Below are 18,453 nucleotides of genomic sequence, written 5' to 3'. Positions count from 1 at the left end.
TTTTGCTTTCCAGGAACAATCAAGAAACAAAATCCATGTTTGTTTTAGTGCAGCAGGATTGTGTTCATGCATAGTGTGATATTTCAGTGTCTGAGAAGCAGTGAGCAAGACAGCAGGGATCAACAATAATCTTAATTCCCAGCCCAGCAGATACCAGTTTAAGGAAAGAAAAAGAAAAATAAATTATCAAACAAAGGAATTACTTGAAGAGGAGTTTTAAGGCAAAAGTATGTAAAGGTACTTAAGTTCTCACACTGGTGTTTTTCTTTGAAAAGAAGATCTAAACTTTTAAAACCAGAAGGTGCTTTTCAGAGAACATAAACAGGGAGGGAGAGGAGAGGACAAACTAAAATAACTGAAGCAGTGATGAGGTGACGAAGGACTCGACTCTGTCTTTTCAAAGAGCAGTGCGGAAATCGTTTCTGTTGAAAGCCCCCAAGCAACCACTGCTTTTGACTCAGTAAATTGATTTCTATGAGGAAGAAGCAACCATGAAACTTCCTGTGGCTCTGGGCTGACTGAGAGGTGAGGGGTGCAGGGGCTGGGCCTGTCAGACGCGTGGTGTGACCAGAAGGAACCTGGCTGGAGGTTTAATTGAACACGTGGCTTCCTGGGGAGGTGCAGAGGAGGTGCTGCAGGGCAGGGGAGCAGCTGTGCAGATACAGACCCTGGACTGAGCTTTGCTGCTTATCAGATATCAGCCTCTCAGTCCTGCTGCACACCACATCTGGTCCCAAGCAGGAGGAACACTACTTGTCCATGTAGAGTGTTCAGTGAAGCTCCTGAAGGAGAGGGAGTTCTGCCACCTTGGTTTGGACTTGGTGGTCTTTGAGCTCTTGGTGGGTCCCTTCCAGCTCAGAATATCCAGTGGTTCTGTGACCCCACATGACCCTGGTGTAGCTGCCCAGAAGGAGTTTCTTGCCACTCTGTAAATCACCACTAAGGACATCTGCCCTGACCTTGGATCTCTGTTGGAGACTCTTCATGTTGACTTCAAACACATTTGGGACAGCTTCTGCCTCACAGTTCCCCTTTCCACCACTGCTGAACTGTTGATGCCACAGGTAAGTTTTGAAGTTAAGTTGGTTTATTAGAGATAAAGGGCAAGGAAAATGTGCTGTCCCTGTGCACCTGGGGCTGCCATGTCAGCAGAGCCTGGGCTGTGTCATGGTTGTGGTGCAGGAGAGGCAGGACAGGTTTGGAGCTGGAGCTGTGTCTGAGGGCTGCAGGGGCTCTGTCCCCAAGGAAGCTGCTCCAGAGCAGTGGGGGACAACAATCTGCCTTTTGCTGTGGGGTTAAACACCACTGAACTCGGGGACAGGTGGTGAGCTCAGGCAGTAAAACGTGGCCAGGCTGCACTTTGTGACTATCTTGGAGGGTGGTGGCTGCTTACTCAGAGCCTGGTTCTGGCTGTGCTTCAGGCTGTTTCCTGCTAATTCCCTGAAAACTCATCATGATGCCATGGCCATGTGCCTGGGGATTGCTGTTGATGCAGGGTCTGGAGGGTGGGAGCAGAGTTGGTTCCTGGCTCAGGCTGATGGCAGGAGCATGGAGCAGGCTGGTGTCTGTGTGAGGCTGTGCCCTTACCTGTGGGGAGCTGCTTGGGCTGAGGGGCTGGGAACGGCAGCCCGGGCCCTGCTCTGGCTCCTGTGCAGAGCTACAGAACAGCTGCTAGGCTGTGTGTTCCTGCCATCTGGCACAGCAGGAATACCTTCTCATCAGGCATATGGCACATCCAGGGGTCCAAGGTGCTTGGCAGCTCCAGAATTCCCTGGCTGACCCCGGGCGGCACAGGCTGTGACAGCAGGAAGCAGGTGGATGGGATGTTTCCTGTTACCAACAGACTTGCTGGATTCAGATATGGATATTTAGATACAGATGCCCCTAAGCCAGAGGTGCCTCTTCCAGGCCAGGCTTTTGGTAGGCTGAAATGTATAAAATGTACAAGAACAATTCTCAGTCTTTCCCTTTACAAAGCTTCTGGTGATCTGGTGCTGGAGCTGTGCTGATCAGCAGTGCTGGCAGGGATTGGGAACCTGTTCTGATCCATGTTGGGAGGATGGGGAGTGGCAGGGGTGCTGTGGAGGGGGGATTCTGCCTCTGTGTAGAGCTGCAGGTACAGATGTTCCCCTTGGTCCTTACCCAGAGCATCAGACCCTGAACCCTGGGCTGAGGTTTGCTCAGTGAGGAAGTGCCACCAAAGCCCAGCCCCCAGCAGGGGATTTCCACCCTGGCCCCTGAGCCCAGCCTCTTTTGAAGCTTCATTGCCAGAAAAGTCCTCTTCAGTGTCCTCCAGGATGGGATGCAGTGAGTCCACGGGCAGGAGTGGCTGTGGTTTGGTGTCACCCATTTCTGTAGGACACAGCTCAGAGGGGTCCTCAGTGATCTGGAAATGGAGCCCCAGATCAGCATCATGGTGCCTCTCCCTGTGCTCTCCCTGCTGTGTGAGGCCCCGTTCTACCTTTGCTTTGTCCTGCTCCTGAATAATGGAAGGGCTGTAAACAGATCCTGCCTGGCTCTCTGGTTTCCTAGGGGAGACAGGAAGACTTGGCCACCACGCTCACTCTGCTCCTGTCCTTGTCAGGATCCGGTGTCCAACAGGAGCTGAGCTCAGTAAGGCAAGGCCTGGGGGCTTGGGGAAGGGGGCTAGGCCCTGCTTTGGATTCCCTTGTGCCTGTCCCATCCCAGTCCCTCTGCTCTGGCCTCAACTGGGAGAACTGCTCCTCCCTGGCCCTCTGAGATGGGCGTGCCTGTGCAGCCGTGGGGCCTGCTCAGAGCAGCTTTTGCACCTGGGGCTTCTCTTTCTTCTTCAGCTTATCCTAAAGCAAGCAAAAATGTGCCTTCTAGCCTCATTTCAGCCACCTCCCTGTTTCCCCTGGTCAAATATTTTGGTGAGCAGAGCATGTTTGGGTTTGGGGCCAGAGGGAGGTTTGAGAGCAGCCTTTGGTGCCAGGCTTTGGTTGGTTCCTGGGCACTGGGGCTATGCTGTGGCCCTCACAGGGTGGCAGGTGGAGGGACCCTTTTTCAGCATCCAAAAACCATTTGGGACTTGCTCTATAGCACAAAGGGGGGAACTGGATGAACTGGCCAAGGCTGGGCTTGTGGCACTTGCTTTGAGGGCAAGAGGAGCCAGGATGTTTGCCTGGGCACCAGGAGCTGTGTCCTAGCTGGATTCCTTTCCTGCTCCAGGCCTGCTCGTGGATGTCCCCGGGGAGGGTCAAATCCTGCCCTAGCACTGCATCCTGAAGCAGCCTGTGAGGACCAATGGGGAATTTGGTGGCTCTCCTGCTCCCCTTGGCAGGGCAGGCTGTTCTATTGGCAGGGCTCTGCACCCCCAGGGCTGTGCAGGGTGTCACAGCCCTCCCCCTCTTCCTTTCTGCGGGGGCAGGAAGGACCAGATTTCCTTCCTGTGCAGGAGTGGGGGTCAGGGGCAGCTGGTGAGAAAAGCCCTCCCCCTCCTGCAGCTGCTGCAAGCCCCACAGTCCTTCCCACCCTGGGCCACTGAGCAGCAAAGCTCTGCTGGGCTGCACCGTCCCAGCTGCCTTGGCCCTCCTGGAGTCCTCCAGCCCCTGCCCAGGTGGGAATCCCAGACTGCCTTTGCTCCAGAGCAGGTGGGGTGTCCCCACTGAGCCCCTGGGACCCCACTGGGACAGAGCCACTGCCACCCCACCATAGGAATGTAAGGATTTAAACCCAAATGATGTAGGAAAAGCGAAAGCCAGCAGATCCGGGAACCTGGGGATGTCTGTTCTGCCTTCCCAGCACCATCACCTGCTTCCTGCTCTACCTTCTCTCTCTCACAGAGGAATTCCAGGCTCCACAGGAGCAGCTGGGGCTGGAAGTTGTCATGGGGGATTTGTAGAAGATGGAGCTTGGCAAGAGATGTGAGGTCTCTCTGAAGGTAGGAGAGGTCCAGGCCAGCAAGGAGAGAAGGGAAATGGGATCCACACTTTGTGTGAATAAATAGGGGGAAGGGAAGGGAAGGGAAGGGAAGGGAAGGGAAGGGAAGGGAAGGGAAGGGAAGGGAAGGGAAGGGAAGGGAAGGGAAGGGAAGGGAAGGGAAGGGAAGGGAAGGGAAGGGAAGGGAAGGGAAGGGAAGGGAAGGGAAGGGAAGGGAAGGGAAGGGAAGGGAAGGGAAGGGGTTTCCTCTCCATGGAGCTGCTGTGGGAAGGAGCTGATCTGGTTGGGAGCTGGGGACAAGCGATGCCATTGATGATTTATGGATGCTTCAGAGCCATGTTGCTGCTCTGGGTCTGGAGGAGGGAAGCAGTGGGAGAAAAGGCTCGGAGGGTGGAGGAGTTGGGAACAAACCGGGTGCTGCAAGGGCCCTGTGTGGCCCACATTGGTTCACTGGGATGAAGGGGCTTCAGCAGGGGCTTCATTCCCAGCCCAGCTGCGATGCCTAGTGCTCCAGTGAGGAGCTGGAGTATGTGGGGAAGCTGCGGTGTCCCGGGGCTACATCCCGGGTGGGATCCAGGTTCTGCCCTGCCCAGGGTGCCAGGCATGCAGTTCTGGCTCTGCGGCCCCAGAGGTTTTTGCTACCTCAGCACAAGAGCTGGAAAAGAAATGGGCAAAAAGCTGTGCCAGCTCCGTGTCACCAGCTCCTGGCTCGGTGAAGCGTCAGGTTCGTGCCAGAGTTTGGGGACGCTGCGGCTTGGCAAGAGCCCCCAGCGGGGGTTGCTGCTGCCCGGGGGCTGGAGCTGCCTGCGCGGATGGAGTCGGTGGGGCACAGCTGATGCCATCCGGGGCTGCCGGTCGGCGAAGCTGTCGCAGGTGCCACGGCGGGCTGGGGACCCCTGGCCCGTCCCACGCGGGTCCCCGCCACCCTGGCCGGTTCTGCGAAGCTCCTGGGACCGAGGGCGCCGGCGGACGCTCCTCCTCTGCGGGAGGCAGGCAAGGACTCGGGGTGGGGCTTTGCCGAGCGAGAATCCTGAGTCCGGCCAGCCCGGGGAAGTTGCCAGGAGCGAGCGCCCCGGAGAGGCGAGGCTGCCGCCCACCCGTGAGTGTCTGCCCTCGGCGGGTGCGTGCCGAGCGGGGCTGGCCAGGAGCCACCTCCTGCTGCCGTGGGAGCGGGTGTGAGGGCAGGGGCTGGGCTGGGGGCGCCCCAGCTGTCACCGTAGGGACAGGATCGGTGTAAGTGTCCCTCCCTGTGCTGTGGGACACCTGAGCTGACCGAAAGCTTTGGCCTCCGGAGCCGTGTGCTGCTAGAACAGGGCATTTCCCCTCCTTTGTCCCCGTGGGACAACCCCTGGAGCAGAGAACTCAGGTACAGTGGGGCCAGGCCCCGGCCTGACTCCCACAGCCCCAATGGCCACAATTTGCCCATGAGGGACAATTTGCAGTGTCCCCCACCCATTTCTGGTGCTGGGTTCCATCCCAGCCCTTTCCACCCCGGGGACCCTCAGGGCGGGGCACTGAGCTGTGCTGCAGGAGAGCTGGTGTTTACCCTGCTGGGTGACACAGCCTTCGTTTGTGCCTCAATTTCCCCCAGCATGGAAGGGCACTCCTGGCAGTGGGAAGGGAGCCCTGGCTGTTCCCTTTTCCTTGTGCAACCGGCCCTGCTCTCCCCAGTGCTGGCGGAAGCAGCTGGAGCTGCCTGCACACCGGGAGCTTCCTCGGAGCCCCGCGGGACTGAGGCTGGGAATGGACTGTTCCTCCCCCCTGCCCTGCTCTGGGGCTGGGGAGGAGTTTGGCTCCAAGCATATGGGCTCTCAGCTCCTCCTGGCCAGTGTCCCCACAGCAGGGTGGCTTTTGGAGACATCTGCAATGGAGTGCTGGGCTGTGGGGAAGGTGCATGAGGTGCTTGCAGCAGAGTGGGGGACAGGGATACTCTCTGGAGGCACTTTGAGCTGGAGCAGGAGGATGCTGCACCCCTGGTTGTGCCCACTTACCTGGCTGCCTCCATGGAGGCACGAATCCAAAGCCCAGTTAGGGGGCTAATTATGGGGCTGCACTCATTACCTTCTGTTCTGTTCTGTGCCGGTGACCCCTGTTCCCCATGGGCTGCCTGCTCCTTGGGTGAAGCTGCTGCCTGTGAGAGCTGGGGGTGCTCAGCAGCATCTTGTTTGCTATGCAGGATGGGCCGTTGGCAGCCAGACATTCCCCAGCAGCCAGAAAAACCTTTGGCCACCCAGAGTGGCCAAACGCCCAGCCAGGCATGTGGCCAGGCCTCACCCTTCCCAGTTTATCCCGTCGCCCTGGTTGTAGCTCCTGGAGGTCCAGGCCTGGAAATCTAGGCTGTGATGTCCCTGTGGCTCTGACAGATCCCTAATTCTGTTCCCCCCTGAGCTGGTGAGGTCCCCCATGTCTCCAGAGCTGTAAGGGATGGAGAGGCCACACTCTCTGCTGGGACCTGGACGGAGAGATTACGCAGCTGCAGGAGCCGGTTGTCTCTCCTGCGGGCCAGCCCTGCCCTGCCAGGCTCTGGCTCCGTGTTTATCTCCGACTGAGCAGCCGTGTCCCTGGGCGGGGTCAGCGCTCCAAGGGCGCAGTGCCTGCCGATCGGATCGGGGCACCTGCTCGGCACCAGCCTCTTGGGGAGCTCACAACCCCTCCAAAGGACTTCTGGGCACAAAAATGAGGGTTCTCCTTAAAACAAGCCCAGCACACGCTTCAGGGCAGCGGCCCCAGAGGTGCTGTGCTCTGGTCTGTGGGGCCTGCGGGTGGGCTCAGAGCACAGCGGTGCTTGGGGCAGGAAAGTGTTCAGGGCACCGTCCTAAGAAGCCCAGCCTTGGTTTGGGAAGGCTTAGGAGGGCCTTTCCTCCACGTTTGCAGTCAAAGCTGCTTTGACCAAGCCAAGTCACTGTAAACAGCTTGGATAGGGCTCAGGATGTCTGCCCCATGAGGCTGGGCACTTGCCCAGGCTCAGCTGCTTCTCTTCCAGGGCAGCACTGTCATATTTATAATGGAAAAATCCCAGGCAAACACAGGAGCCTTTTAGCCTCCTGCCACACCTCTGCTACAATGTACATCATCTCAAGTTCACTGCAACTTGCTTGACACTGTCCCCTCAGGGACACTTTTCTTGTCCTGCCAAGCAGGGGATGGGACTGGGACAGGGTGAGCTGGTGCCTGCCTGGAGGAAGGTGGGGAGCTGCTTCCTCCTCACAGTTGGAAGAGCAGCCTGGGCCCATTTGAGACCTGAGTGTTTCCCAGGGCTTGGTGACAAATCCTGGGGCGTTGGTGACTGTTCGTGGGGTGTCCCCATGACCTGAAAGTTTTTTCTGAGGCTCTGTCACCTGCAGTTCTTCTGCTTCCAGCTCCGGAGTGCTGCTTGGGGTGTCTCAGGGCAGCCGAGGTGTCCTGGGGCTGGTTTGGGGGGATTTTGTACCTGGCTGATTTTGTCCTGGTCAGGTTGGGGTTTCCCTGTCCCTGCCTGCCCAAAGGGGACAGTGCACAAGTGTCCCCTGATGCCCCATGGCTGCTCACACACCTGTGTGTGCTCGGGCAGGGGGTCGGTCCCAGGGGTGTACCCAGGTGCTGTCCCACTGTCCCGTCCAGGGGATGCTAGCTTTCCCCAGGCTGTGCCCTGATGTGTCCCCTCTCCCCAGGCCTCAGCCAGCAGGGGCCATGCGATGCTCCCTGAAACGCTCCCTCACGGTTCTGCTCGCTGTCTCCTTCCTCCTCCTCCTCCTCCTCCTCCATGGGAGCAGCCGGCAGGAACAGGATCCCCTGGAGGTGAGTCCCCAGCCAGAGACATCCCACTGGAGAGGCTAGTGGAGCATCCTCTATCCCTTCCTGCCCCACATGAACCTCAACCTCAGCTCTGCTCTCTTCCCTGCTCCCTGTCACCCCAACACCCCCCCACCTTCTCCTCTCCCTCGGGTTGCCCTGGGCAGATGGACCCCCCTGAATCCAGGAGTTGGGAGCACAGGACAGGGGCTCCCCTTCACTTCTGGGTCCCCCTCTTGTCATCCCTCCTTGCTGCATGGTGCTCTAGGGTGTGACCTGTTGCCTGTGGCTCCCATGCAGGTGCAGCTCAGGGGCCTGGCTCCCGACACGATCCTGCAGCTGCTGCAGCCGGGGGGAGCCCAGCACATCCTCAGGGACACAGCTGAGCTCTCTGCACTCCACAACATCTCCTACCAGCTCCTCGCTGGCTCCCCGGCTCCCCGAAAAAGTGAGTGGTCCTGGACCCTGAGGGTGTGCACATCTGTGTGTGCACAGCTGCACGTCCCAGCACAGACCTGCCCCCTGAGTGCTGCTGGGGCAGGGGGGGGGTTGGGTCCTGCCTTTTTGGGTGAGGACCTGCCCACAACCTCCACAGCCTTCACTGCTCACTCTGGGGATGGAGGAATTGGGGAAGCTCCACGCAGGGTCCAAGTTTCTGCACCTTGGGACTGGGTGACTGCAGGTGTTTTGGGCTTCCCAGACCTCTCTTTGGGGGTTGCTGAAATCCCATCACCCCGGGGTTGAGGTTCCAGTGGAGATGGTGAGCTGGACCACTGGGACAACCCCACAGTGTGGGAGGAGTGGGCCAAGCTCTTAGGCAGGTGCACAAGAAGCAATTCCCATGCAAACCCTGTGGGAAGCAGCCCAGGACAACCTGTGAGGCTGTGCAGGAACCAGCACAGGAATGGTGCTGTCCCAGCCATCAGCAAGAGAAGCTGAATCAAGGCAGCCACTGCTGGGCCATGGGGAGGACACAAGGTGCCTGATCCCAGTGTGGGTGCATCTCCATGTGGTGTGGAGTGGGGAACGCTTCCAGGATGTGCAGCCATACCAATAAGCCATTTCTGCCCTATAGACTTTCTCTCTGCACTGTTACTTGCCTAGATTTGGCTTTTGTTAAGGTGTTTTTCAGGAATATTTCTTCAGTGGAGCCCCTGCCTCCTCAGCCTGCCTCTTGCTGCCATTTGGGCCAATTTTGGGCCTCTCCTGAGGTGCTGAAGGTTTCAGGTTCAGGAGGGAGACAACAGCCTTAGACATGGGGTTACAACCCTGCAGGCTGGCCATGGGAAGAGATTTTTTGAGCCCTTTCATTTCATCTTGAAGGGAAGAACATCACTGTGGTGATCCCAGGTCAGCCCTCTGCCTGTTCATGCCTTTCCTTTGCCTTGCAGAATTCCTGGCGGTAGGAATGGCATCCGTGCAGAGGCCACGTGGTTTCTACCTCCTGGCCACATTGCAGTCCCTGTTCAGCCAGTCCACAGAGGAGGAGCTGCAGGAGATGGTGGTGGTGGTGCACCTGGCTGACACTGATCCTGGCTGGAACGTGCGCGTTGCCGCCACCATCGCCCAGAAGTTTGCTCGCCACATCCTCCTGGGCCGCCTCCTGCTCATCCACGCTCCGCCTGAGTTCTACCCCACCCTGGAGGGCCTGAAGAGGAACTTCAACGACGCAGAGGAGCGGGTGAGGTTCCGCTCCAAGCAGAATGTGGACTATGCCTTCCTGCTCGCCTTCGCCGCCAACCTCTCCTCCTACTACCTGATGATCGAGGACGACGTGTGGAGCGCCAGGTCCTTCCTGACGTCCATCCGCAGGGCACTGGCTTCCCAGGAGGGCTCCAGCTGGGCCACCCTCGAATTCTCCAAGCTGGGCTACATCGGAAAGCTCTACCGCTCCAGTGACCTTCCTCGCCTGGCTCACTTCCTCCTCCTCTTCTACCAGGAAATGCCCTGTGACTGGCTGCTGGTCCACTTCCGCCAGCTGCTCACCCAGAAGGACGTGATCCGCTTCAAGCCATCCCTCTTCCAGCACATGGGCCTCTACTCCTCCTTCCAGGGCACTGTCAACCGGCTGAAGGATGAGGATTTCCAGGCCGATGCCTTGGACCTCCCAGACAACCCGCCGGCATCCCTGTACACCACCATGTCCATCTTTGAGAACTATGAGCCCCTCAAGGCCTACAGCTTGGCACAGGGCTACTTTTGGGGCAAAGACCCAGCAGCTGGCAGTACTTTTACCATCGTGTTCCAGCAGCCAGTCCGAGTCCGCCGTGTCCGGGTGCGCACGGGCTCCGTGGAGCGCCCGGGCGATTTCCTGCGCGCAGGGCTGCTGGAGCTGGGCCAGCGCCGCGACCGTAGCCGCGACTGCTCCTCCTACGTCCCTGTGGGCTCCTTCAAGAAGGGGACCCTGGAGCAGCAGGGCCTGGAGAGTGTCCTGCCTGGGCCCGTGGAGTGCGTGAGGATCCGGGTGACCCAGGACCAGAGCGAGTGGCTCATCATCCAGAGCATCGACATCTGGACCACAGCAGGCAATTGAGCACAACACCTGTGGCAGGATGTCAAAGCAGCTGGATTTGGTTCCTTTATTTTTCACATTGCCTTTTTGGATAAGAAATTAAGTTATTGGCTCTCACTGCTCCATGTGTGGAGAGATGGGAACCACTGCTGTGGGCTGCAGATGGGTCTAGGAGCAGGGCCCATCAGAATGTACCTGCTGGGGGATGCCCCAATGAGCCAAGGAGGGGGCACAGGAAGGGGAAGGTGCTTGGGAATTCAGGGCTGAGCAGTAGAAAACCTTTCCTCCCGGGGAGGATGATGTACAGGACAAAGCTGATCAGCTAATTAACAAACCAAATAATTCATCAGGCAGTGGTTTGGTTTTTTTTGGAGCCTCTCCACACCTTACCTGCTATAAGTTTTCTAACTTTTTCCAAAACTCTCAATTTCTAATTCCCTTCTCTCTGATCCCATTTCCTAGCTGCTCCTGGAGGGGTCAAGAGAAAGTCTGGGGATGCTGCTCACCAAACCCTTCACCCTGCAGGCTCAGCAAGCTCCCACTGGTGCCCGGCCATTTTTCGGTGCCGATCGGGGGCGACGGCCACCAGATGGACCCATCGGCCCGGCCGCGGGCAGCGCCTCCCACCAGCGCTCCTTGTTCCCGCCTTCCAAGGGAAAAAAACAAATTCCCAGGCACCTCACTTCGTGTTTTTGCTTGGTTCACACGGAGCGGGAAGGACAGACAAGATGGGGCATCCAGAAAGGCGAGGAACGCACAGAATTGAGCACCAGGGAACAAAGATAAGCCAAGGAAAATGTGACCTTGGTATAATGTGAAGCTCTGGGTCCTTTTTAGCCCAGTGAGGTGCTGAAGGGTAACTGGGGTACACGAAGGATCCCAAAAGCTGCTGTTTGGGTTTGTCTGGCTGGGTCAGCTTGGAGGGCTGGATGCTCCACTAGCAGCTGTGGCCCCAGCACGCAAGGCAGTGACTAGCACTGCTCCCAGTTAGGCTTTTAGTAAGAATTTCTCAGCTTCCTGCAAAGGAAGAATTCCAGTCTGCTCAGCATTCCCATGGGATAGCCCAGAGAACTCACTAATCTGTGCCAAGCAGGACCCTGCTCTGCCCATGTTCCAAGCCTGGCTGTCCTGGAGCAGGGCAGTCACTGCCAGCAGGGAGCAGTGCCACTCCTGCAGCACCAGAACCACAGCTCTGGTTTGAGGTGGCATCAGCTCACCTGCTGGGCACTGGCAGGCAGATGGAGCCCCAGACCTGGCATGATGGGGTTTTTCCCCTGACAAAAAGCCACTCAGGTAGTAGATCTTTGCATTTAATATGGAGGTGCTACACCATAAAATTCAAATATTCTCAGTGGGATCAATACACATGGCAGAACCACTGCAGCTTCCTCCACATAGCCCAAGTCCTATCAGAGCTCTTGGAGTGTTCTGAGTAGCCCAAATGTCTGCTTCCCAGGGCCCTGAAAGGTGTTTCCAGTGCTCCAGGAGAGCCTTTGCCCCAGTTCTCTTGGACACAAATGCTGCTGCTCACTGGAGAACACCAAGGGTCACCAGTGTGGGTACAAATCAAGAGGTTTCACCCCAGGAAGTTTTTATCTACAGGTAAAGCGCAAAAATATAGAAATGTAAATCAGCGTTTTACCTGTTGGACTCTTACTGATGTAGGTACTAACAGGTTTTGTGATATTCACATGCCCAGAAGCAAGCTGCAGTCTCAGTTATGCTGGTGTAAACCTGGACAGACTCCAGAGGCATGGAAATCTCTCCATTTACATCAGGATAAGCAGAAGCAGCAGTGTGCACTGGCAGAAACTCCCTCCCCTTTGTTCCTGTACTGTTCCTATGTGGCTCAGCACCACAATGCCCAAGGACCATCAGTGCATACTGGAGGAGGAGGTGGTTGCTGCATCCTGGAGAAACATCACATAATTTATCCCACATCAAAATTCTCCCACCATTTTTATCCCAGGAGGACTCAGCCAGCTCCCAGCACTCTGCTCCCAGCCCCTGTCCCTCTGGGGTGGGCTGATGGAGTCCCATGGCAGCCAGAGCCCAGGGGCCCTGTGGCTGGGCAGGGGAAGGGCAGGGGACACGACCAGGGAAGCCTTGGGGCTGCTGCTCCCTCTGGAGATGTGGATCAGGGAGGGCTGGAGGTTCCGTTCCGACGCCGGGCTGTCCTGCTGCGGCAGGGCCTAGCTCAGCATCTTGTGCCGGTCGAACACCGTCTTCCTCTGCTCCTGCACCTGCCGCTTCCAGCGCTGCTGTGCCCCCTCCACCCGCTCCAGCACCGTGTTGGCCCTGGCGCCAGGCAGGCTGGGCACTGCGGCCAGGGAGTGAGTGTCCTGCAAGGAAAGGAACGGGGCTGGACACCAGGCAGTGCCTGGCCAGCACAGGGCGAGGCAGCTGACCTGGGGAGAGACTGCACCTCGAAGAGCAGTGCAAGGTTTGGGTTGTTCTGGTGAAAAACCTCCTTTTCAGAGCTCCTCAACACCAGCCCCCAAGTCCTTGCCCTTGGGGATCACCCACAACTCCAGACAGAAGTTCCCAGCAGAGGAACTGCACGAAGTGTAGAGCTCTGCTGGAAACCCACTCTTGGAGTCTGCATGGAGCCACAGTGCCGAGGTGAACCACATCCCCCCACTGAAACCAGGCTGACGATGGATGGAGATCCATCGTGGCACAGGAACAAGGGCTATCCCAGAGGACTTGGTCCAGCATACTGGAGTGAGATAAACCTCACTTAACACCAGGCATTTACCATGTGCACCTGGATCTGGATCTGAATTACTGCTGCAGAGCAGGGTGCAAACCCATGACTTTGGGATACAAATTCATATCCTCCTGCAGGACCTCCTTTTTCAGCAGAGGGAGGCAATGGATGGACTGTGGACACTGGAGCACCTGCTCCTCACATCCGAGTATGACAGAATTGGGCCGAATAGTTTGTACTCACAACAAAGTACAAACAGGACAATCCAACCCAGTGCTGCAACTGCATGAATTTTATGCAGCAAGAAATTTTTCCTCCCCCAAAACTGGTGTGTGACAAAGAGAGAAAGAGGGAGAGAGTGGCTCTTTTTTTGCTACTGGGATTTGGCCAAATCATTTTGCCCGGGGTTTGTACACCAGTGTCCCAAAAGATGGGGTTTGAATGAAATTGTGCTCTGGACAAACCGCAACAGAGGAGCACAAGGAACAACAGCCTTGGTACAACCTAGGGCCCAGCCCCAGAGCAGGATCAAACAGCACCTCGTAGGCCAGCGTTTCAAGTGTCTAGAAGATGTTTTAGCCAACACTTAAGTTTGTCCTTCCCTGGAAGCTCAGCACCACAAAACTCCACCTGGGACACTGCACAAACAGGATGTTTGACTTTTTTTCCCCCTCTAGATGGAAAAACCAAATTCAGGCCAGCTGCTACAAAGTCCCCTCTGCCTCTGAGGGCAGGGCTTGCCTTGGGGTTGTTACACAGAACTCTGAATATTCCTTGTGCTTCTGCATGACATGCAGAGATCTAAATGTTCACCTGTGTAAGTGCCCCCTAAGCAGCAGTGCTGGTCCCTCAGTGGATCAGAGGAGACAAGCAGGAGGTGGCTGTTTCCCTGTCCCCCATTCTCCTGTCCCCCTGCCTGCACCCCCTGCCCCCTCACCTCGCTGTCCTCCTCGTTGTGCAGGGGCTGGGTGTAGGGGTCTGGCTTGCGGATCAGGGGGTCCACGAGCACCAGGAAGGCCATATAGAGCAGCAGGGCCCCCACCACAGACAGGTAGACAATGATGATCACCTGCAGTTGAGGACAGCGCAGGGGGAAAGGATAAGCAGTGGAGATAAGAAGCACCACAGAGGTCAGGAAGGTCCTTTGCAGCTGCCTCTGATGTGTGATCTCGTTCTCATTTTGCTCACAAAAGTCTCTTGCTCTTGCCAGGAAGCCGAGGTTGTGCCATCACTGCACAAACTGTGCTGACACTCACTGTGCCAACTGAGGGCATGTTCTGCACACAGGGGACAACAAGATGGGGCCCTGGTCAGAGATGCTTGGCACTCTTGGTCACACATCCCCAGCAAGGAGACTGGGCTCCCACACAGCTCCTCACTATCAGGAATGCCCATCTCAGGGAATCACAAAAATCACAGAAGTCACAGAATCCCTGAATCACTGAGTGAGGTTGGAGAAGATGTCTGAGATCATGGAGTCCAACCTGTGACCAATCCCCACCTTATCACCTTGCCTGGAGCATTCAGTGCCACATCCAGTGGTTCCTTGAACACCTCCAGGGACAGTGACTCCCTGGGCAGCCCCTTCCAGCTTTCTTCCAACACCCTTTTTGTGAAGAAATTCTTCCTTATGTCCAACCTAAACCTCCTCTGATGCAACTTAGGACTATGTCTTCTTGTTGTGTCACTAGCTGCCTGGGAGAAGAGGCCAAGCCCCACCTGGCTACAGTCTTCTTTCAGAGAGCTGTAGAGTGAGCCCCTGGCACTGCCACCATGTACTCGCTGTGACAGTTTCCCTTCTGAAAGAAAACTTTCTGGGCTCTTCTCCAGGAACCTTCCAGTGTGGCAGGGCAAGGGGCAGGGCACAGGCAGTGAGTGTAGTCACCCTGGGCGTGTGTGGCACAGGAGGGGGCAGGATGGGCAGGGCCTGAGCTCAGGTACCTTGATGGTGGTGGTGCTGCGCTCCTCGTACTTGCACTCGCAGAGCAGGCAATAGGCCTCCACGTCATTGCCAGGCACTGGCATGGGCTCCACCACGTGCAGACAGTTGCTGCAGCACAAACAAACCACAATCAGCAGCAGCACAAGGTGAAACCAGTGCTCTGTGCAAGGACACTGGGGTCACTTTGTGTCCCAGCTTTCCGGTCAGGCTGATAACACTGATCTGGTGTTAAGAGCTCCCCTCACAGCCTAGCTGCCCAAAGTCCCTGGGAAAGGTTGTCCCAGCACCTTTGGCAGGGATCTGGTCCAGGTGGATAGGATTGGAGGGCACACCCTACATTTGCCAAGAGCAACCCTACATCTGCCAAGAGCGGGGTTAACGTATCATCCCAGATTCCTCAATTTCTGTTCAAAAAAATGCCCCTGGCCTGGGTTGAACATCACCCACCAAAGCAGCTCCCTCTGCAAACATACAGGCACGGAATCCCTTCCTCAGCATCAGCTGGGAACTGCAGAGCCTGGCTGGCACAGACCGACCCTGAGGCTGCTCACTCACTCACCAGTCCTTCTGGGACACATTCTTGTTGTAGATGTGCCCGCTGATGTTGCGGTACGGGGGGCAGATGCACTTGCAGCGAATGTCCTCAGAGCTCTGCAGGACACAGGAGCCATGTGAAGGAGGGGACACAGCTCTGTCCCCTCACACCCCACCTCTGCTGTGCCCCCACACACGGCTCGGTGTCACCCACCTTGCTGGCCTGTGCTGGGGGACACAGGACACAGCCCAGCAGCACCAGCAGCAGCACGGGGCTCACGGAGTTCCGGGAGCTCGGGGTGAACATCCTGGGAGCCTGAGGGAACAAAATTCACATCCAGGACAGAGCATCTCAGCTGAGTGCGGCCACAACAAGGTAGTCAAGAGAAATTTTTTGGCCCACTTGCCTCTGTTTTGCCCAGGAAGAAGAAGTTTGTTCCTGAATTGCAGCTGATGCCAGCCAGAAACAACACAGATCCCAACAATGCTCCTGTCAGAAGAGCTTCCAACTGTACAACCCCACACCTAAACTACACCAGCCCTGCAAAAGTATTGCTGATTTCCTTACAACTGGACTTGCAGAAAACCTCCTGTTCATCTCTTATTGCCCTGGAGCCCAGCTACAGATATTTTGGTGCTGACAGTTTTGCTTATTAAGAGATGCAGAACTAGGAGCAAGAGTGACCTAAAGCAGTACATTGGGGCCCCCCTGCTGCACTGTCATGAGTGGTAAATCGTTCATCTTCTGACACTCAAAAGTCTTGCTGCTGAAGGGAATTATGTATTTTCCTGTCATGAGCTATGGGAAAGAGGTGGACTATTCCTAAGTATTACAAATCAATTCCTAAATCTCCTTTATCTCAAGATACCTGTTCAGTAAATCCTGATTTTAAAATTACTTCAAGCTGGTAGCTTGGTGAATTCATTAACACATTCTGCTACATATCACAGAATGGTTTGGGCTGGAAGGGACCCTAAAGATTATCTCCTTCCAACCCCCATGTGTTTGGATAAAGTTGTTGCAGAGATGTGTGCTTCCATAAATCCATAATATGAATTTATTCCCTGTGCCACAAAAGGCAAGTTTGCCTTGGTGAGGCTGGTGTTCACCCTCAGAGAGAAAAGGTGGAGCAGGTGTTGGGGGACCTTGGGACAGCAAGGAAGAGCTGTTTCAGCAGAGGAAGGGGAAGGGAATTTACACGTCCATTAATCAGCTCCCAGGTAATCCCACAGCTTACTCCAGGTACTTGTACTCCATCACCTGACCTGATTCCACTGGGATTTAAATCACTGTGATATGCTATTCCCTTTGCTTTATCTTATGTCAACACCTTAAATTCACATAATGGATTACAAACAAGAAGTTCCTTTCTTCTTTATCTAGACAAAACACCAGCAACTTCTAACAAGCTGCCGTACCTCCAAAATGCATTCCAGTGCTATCACCTCATCCATGATTTATTAAGGTTTTGCACCACAGCTTCAAAAATCTCCTCAAACAATGATCCTTTCCAGGGAGATATCAAGGGTTCAGATCTTCATCACACATCTGGATGACAGGACTGATCTGAGCTGCCCAGTGCACGTTCCCCATTTTAAGTGGGTCTGGACTTTTGTCTGAATTCTTAACACAACAATGGGGCATGTACCATTGCTGGACATGCAATGCCCAACTATCAGCTGAGTTTAGAATATCTGAACAACTCAGAAATGTCACTTTTAAAAACAGGAGGAGAAAACACGTGATCTATTATACCATAAACTAAAACTTAGAACCTGGGCAGAATTCACACACCACGAACTGCAGAACACCCTCAACCACACAAAAGATAATCAAGGCATATTTATCAGCAATATATTTGACAGCAAAGGGATACATGCACACATGCCTTACAGCTATTTCTTCCAGACCATCAGCCCGGGCCACAGCAGCCATGCAGCCAAAACCAACATCTGCCAGAGCAGGAAGCACAGCAGAGGCTGCATGGCTGAGGTGAAGTTCTCGGGGCCTGTGAGTGTGGCAGCTCCCAGGATGAGCCCCCACAACAGGCTTTCCAGAGCATGGCTGCGCACAACCACCCCCTCTTCTCCCTGGGATTGCCCAGTAATCACCTCATCTTTAACCTCCCCCTCCCTGCAAGTGTCCAAGGCCAGCCTGCAGGGGCTTGGAGCAGCCAGGTCTCGTGGAATTAGTCCTTGCCTACAGCAAGGGGACTGGATGAGCTTTATGGTCCCTTCCCACCCAAACCATTCCGGGATGATTCTGTGAACATCACATGGAACACTTCTAAGACTCCAGCCCGTTTCCCTCCCCGGACCTGTGCTGGAACCATCCCCCGCCCTGACCCGGACCCAGGGCAGGGCCGGACCCCTCAACTCCCGCCGAGGGCCCGGGTGCCCCCTCATCCCTCCAGGGGCTTCCACCGCCCGGTCCCACCCGGGATGCCTCCGGCAGTGCGGGCCACCGCCGCCCCGCGAGCCCCGGGTCCTGCACAGCCCCGCACGGTACCGCCCCGGGTGCGGGGAGCGGAGCAGGGCCAGGGCCCGATGCCCTCATCCCCCGGCCATGGCCATACCCAGCCCACATCTGCCCCTTACCTGCCCCTTACCTGGCTCTGGCTCCGGCCCGAGCGCGGCCCCGCCCTGCAGGCTCCGGCCAGGCCCTCCCCGCGTGCCCGCTTGGCCGTGGAGCGTGACGTGCAGTGACGGACAGCTCCGCTGGCCAATCGGAGGGCAGCAGCCCGGCCGCTGCTGAGCGCGGCCCGCGGCGCCGAGGGGACGCGGTGCCGGCGCCGGCCGTTGCTGTGGCCGTGGCCGTTGCGTTGCCGGAGGGGCCTTCGGCTCGGCCGACGTGGCCCGGGCAGCTCCCGCCTGGCTTCCCGGGGCAGCACCAGCGGGGCTGCGCCGCGTCGTCCTGGGGCTGAGACGCGGGATAGCCCCGCTCCTTCTCAGCCCCTTCTCACTTCACATCCCCGTTCTCCCCGTACAGCCCCTTCTCTCGTCACACCCCCAGCTCTCCCGTCACGGTCCCACTCCCCCTAATGCCCCTCTCTTGCTTCACAGACCCCGCTCTCCCCTCACAGA

General features: G+C 56.6%; 2 protein-coding genes across 8 annotated transcripts; one reads left to right on the top strand and one right to left on the bottom strand.

The window, feature by feature from the left end:
- The first annotated feature begins 161 nt into the window (after positions 1-161).
- Positions 162-10,527, top strand: LOC132083191 (alpha-1,6-mannosyl-glycoprotein 4-beta-N-acetylglucosaminyltransferase-like). Of its 7 annotated transcripts, XM_059487767.1 has the most exons (5): positions 162-1,064; positions 3,804-3,901; positions 7,551-7,677; positions 7,972-8,119; positions 9,063-10,527. In XM_059487767.1, exons 3-5 carry the CDS (start codon positions 7,570-7,572, stop codon positions 10,202-10,204), a joined length of 1,398 nt encoding a protein of 465 aa, XP_059343750.1. In that variant the 5' UTR covers positions 162-1,064; positions 3,804-3,901; positions 7,551-7,569; the 3' UTR covers positions 10,205-10,527. The 7 variants fall into 7 exon arrangements, with proteins under 7 accessions (XP_059343750.1, XP_059343751.1, XP_059343753.1 ...); XM_059487768.1 differs by lacking the exon at positions 3,804-3,901; XM_059487770.1 differs by lacking the exon at positions 7,972-8,119.
- A 952-nt stretch (positions 10,528-11,479) lies between these two features.
- On the bottom strand, positions 11,480-18,023 carry TMEM9 (transmembrane protein 9). The gene is made up of 6 exons (XM_059487777.1): positions 17,979-18,023; positions 15,584-15,685; positions 15,395-15,486; positions 14,835-14,943; positions 13,831-13,962; positions 11,480-12,525 (listed from the first exon to the last, which is right to left on the bottom strand). The coding sequence occupies exons 2-6, from the start codon at positions 15,674-15,676 to the stop codon at positions 12,376-12,378; spliced, it is 576 nt and encodes a 191-aa protein (XP_059343760.1). The 5' UTR covers positions 15,677-15,685; positions 17,979-18,023; the 3' UTR covers positions 11,480-12,375.
- Between the last annotated feature and the right edge of the window lie 430 nt (positions 18,024-18,453).

The sequence above is a fragment of the Ammospiza nelsoni genome, chromosome 23 (assembly GCF_027579445.1).
Source record: "Ammospiza nelsoni isolate bAmmNel1 chromosome 23, bAmmNel1.pri, whole genome shotgun sequence".
Lineage (NCBI taxonomy): Eukaryota > Metazoa > Chordata > Aves > Passeriformes > Passerellidae > Ammospiza > Ammospiza nelsoni.
This window is presented reverse-complemented; position numbering and strand designations above follow the sequence as displayed.

Excerpts from the sequence above, each read along its gene's own strand:
- LOC132083191 (XM_059487768.1), top strand. The coding sequence starts at position 7,570 with ATGCGATGCTCCCTGAAACGCTCCCTCACGGTTCTGCTCGCTGTCTCC. Across the intron at positions 7,678-7,971 it reads AGGAACAGGATCCCCTGGAG|GTGCAGCTCAGGGGCCTGGC; the intron begins GTGAGTCCCCAG and ends GCTCCCATGCAG. Across the intron at positions 8,120-9,062 it reads CTCCCCGGCTCCCCGAAAAA|AATTCCTGGCGGTAGGAATG; the intron begins GTGAGTGGTCCT and ends TTTGCCTTGCAG.
- TMEM9 (XM_059487777.1), bottom strand. The coding sequence starts at position 15,676 with ATGTTCACCCCGAGCTCCCGGAACTCCGTGAGCCCCGTGCTGCTGCTG. Across the intron at positions 15,487-15,583 it reads CCCCAGCACAGGCCAGCAAG|AGCTCTGAGGACATTCGCTG; the intron begins GTGGGTGACACC and ends TGTGTCCTGCAG. Across the intron at positions 12,526-13,830 it reads ACAACGAGGAGGACAGCGAG|GACACTCACTCCCTGGCCGC; the intron begins GTGAGGGGGCAG and ends CTTTCCTTGCAG.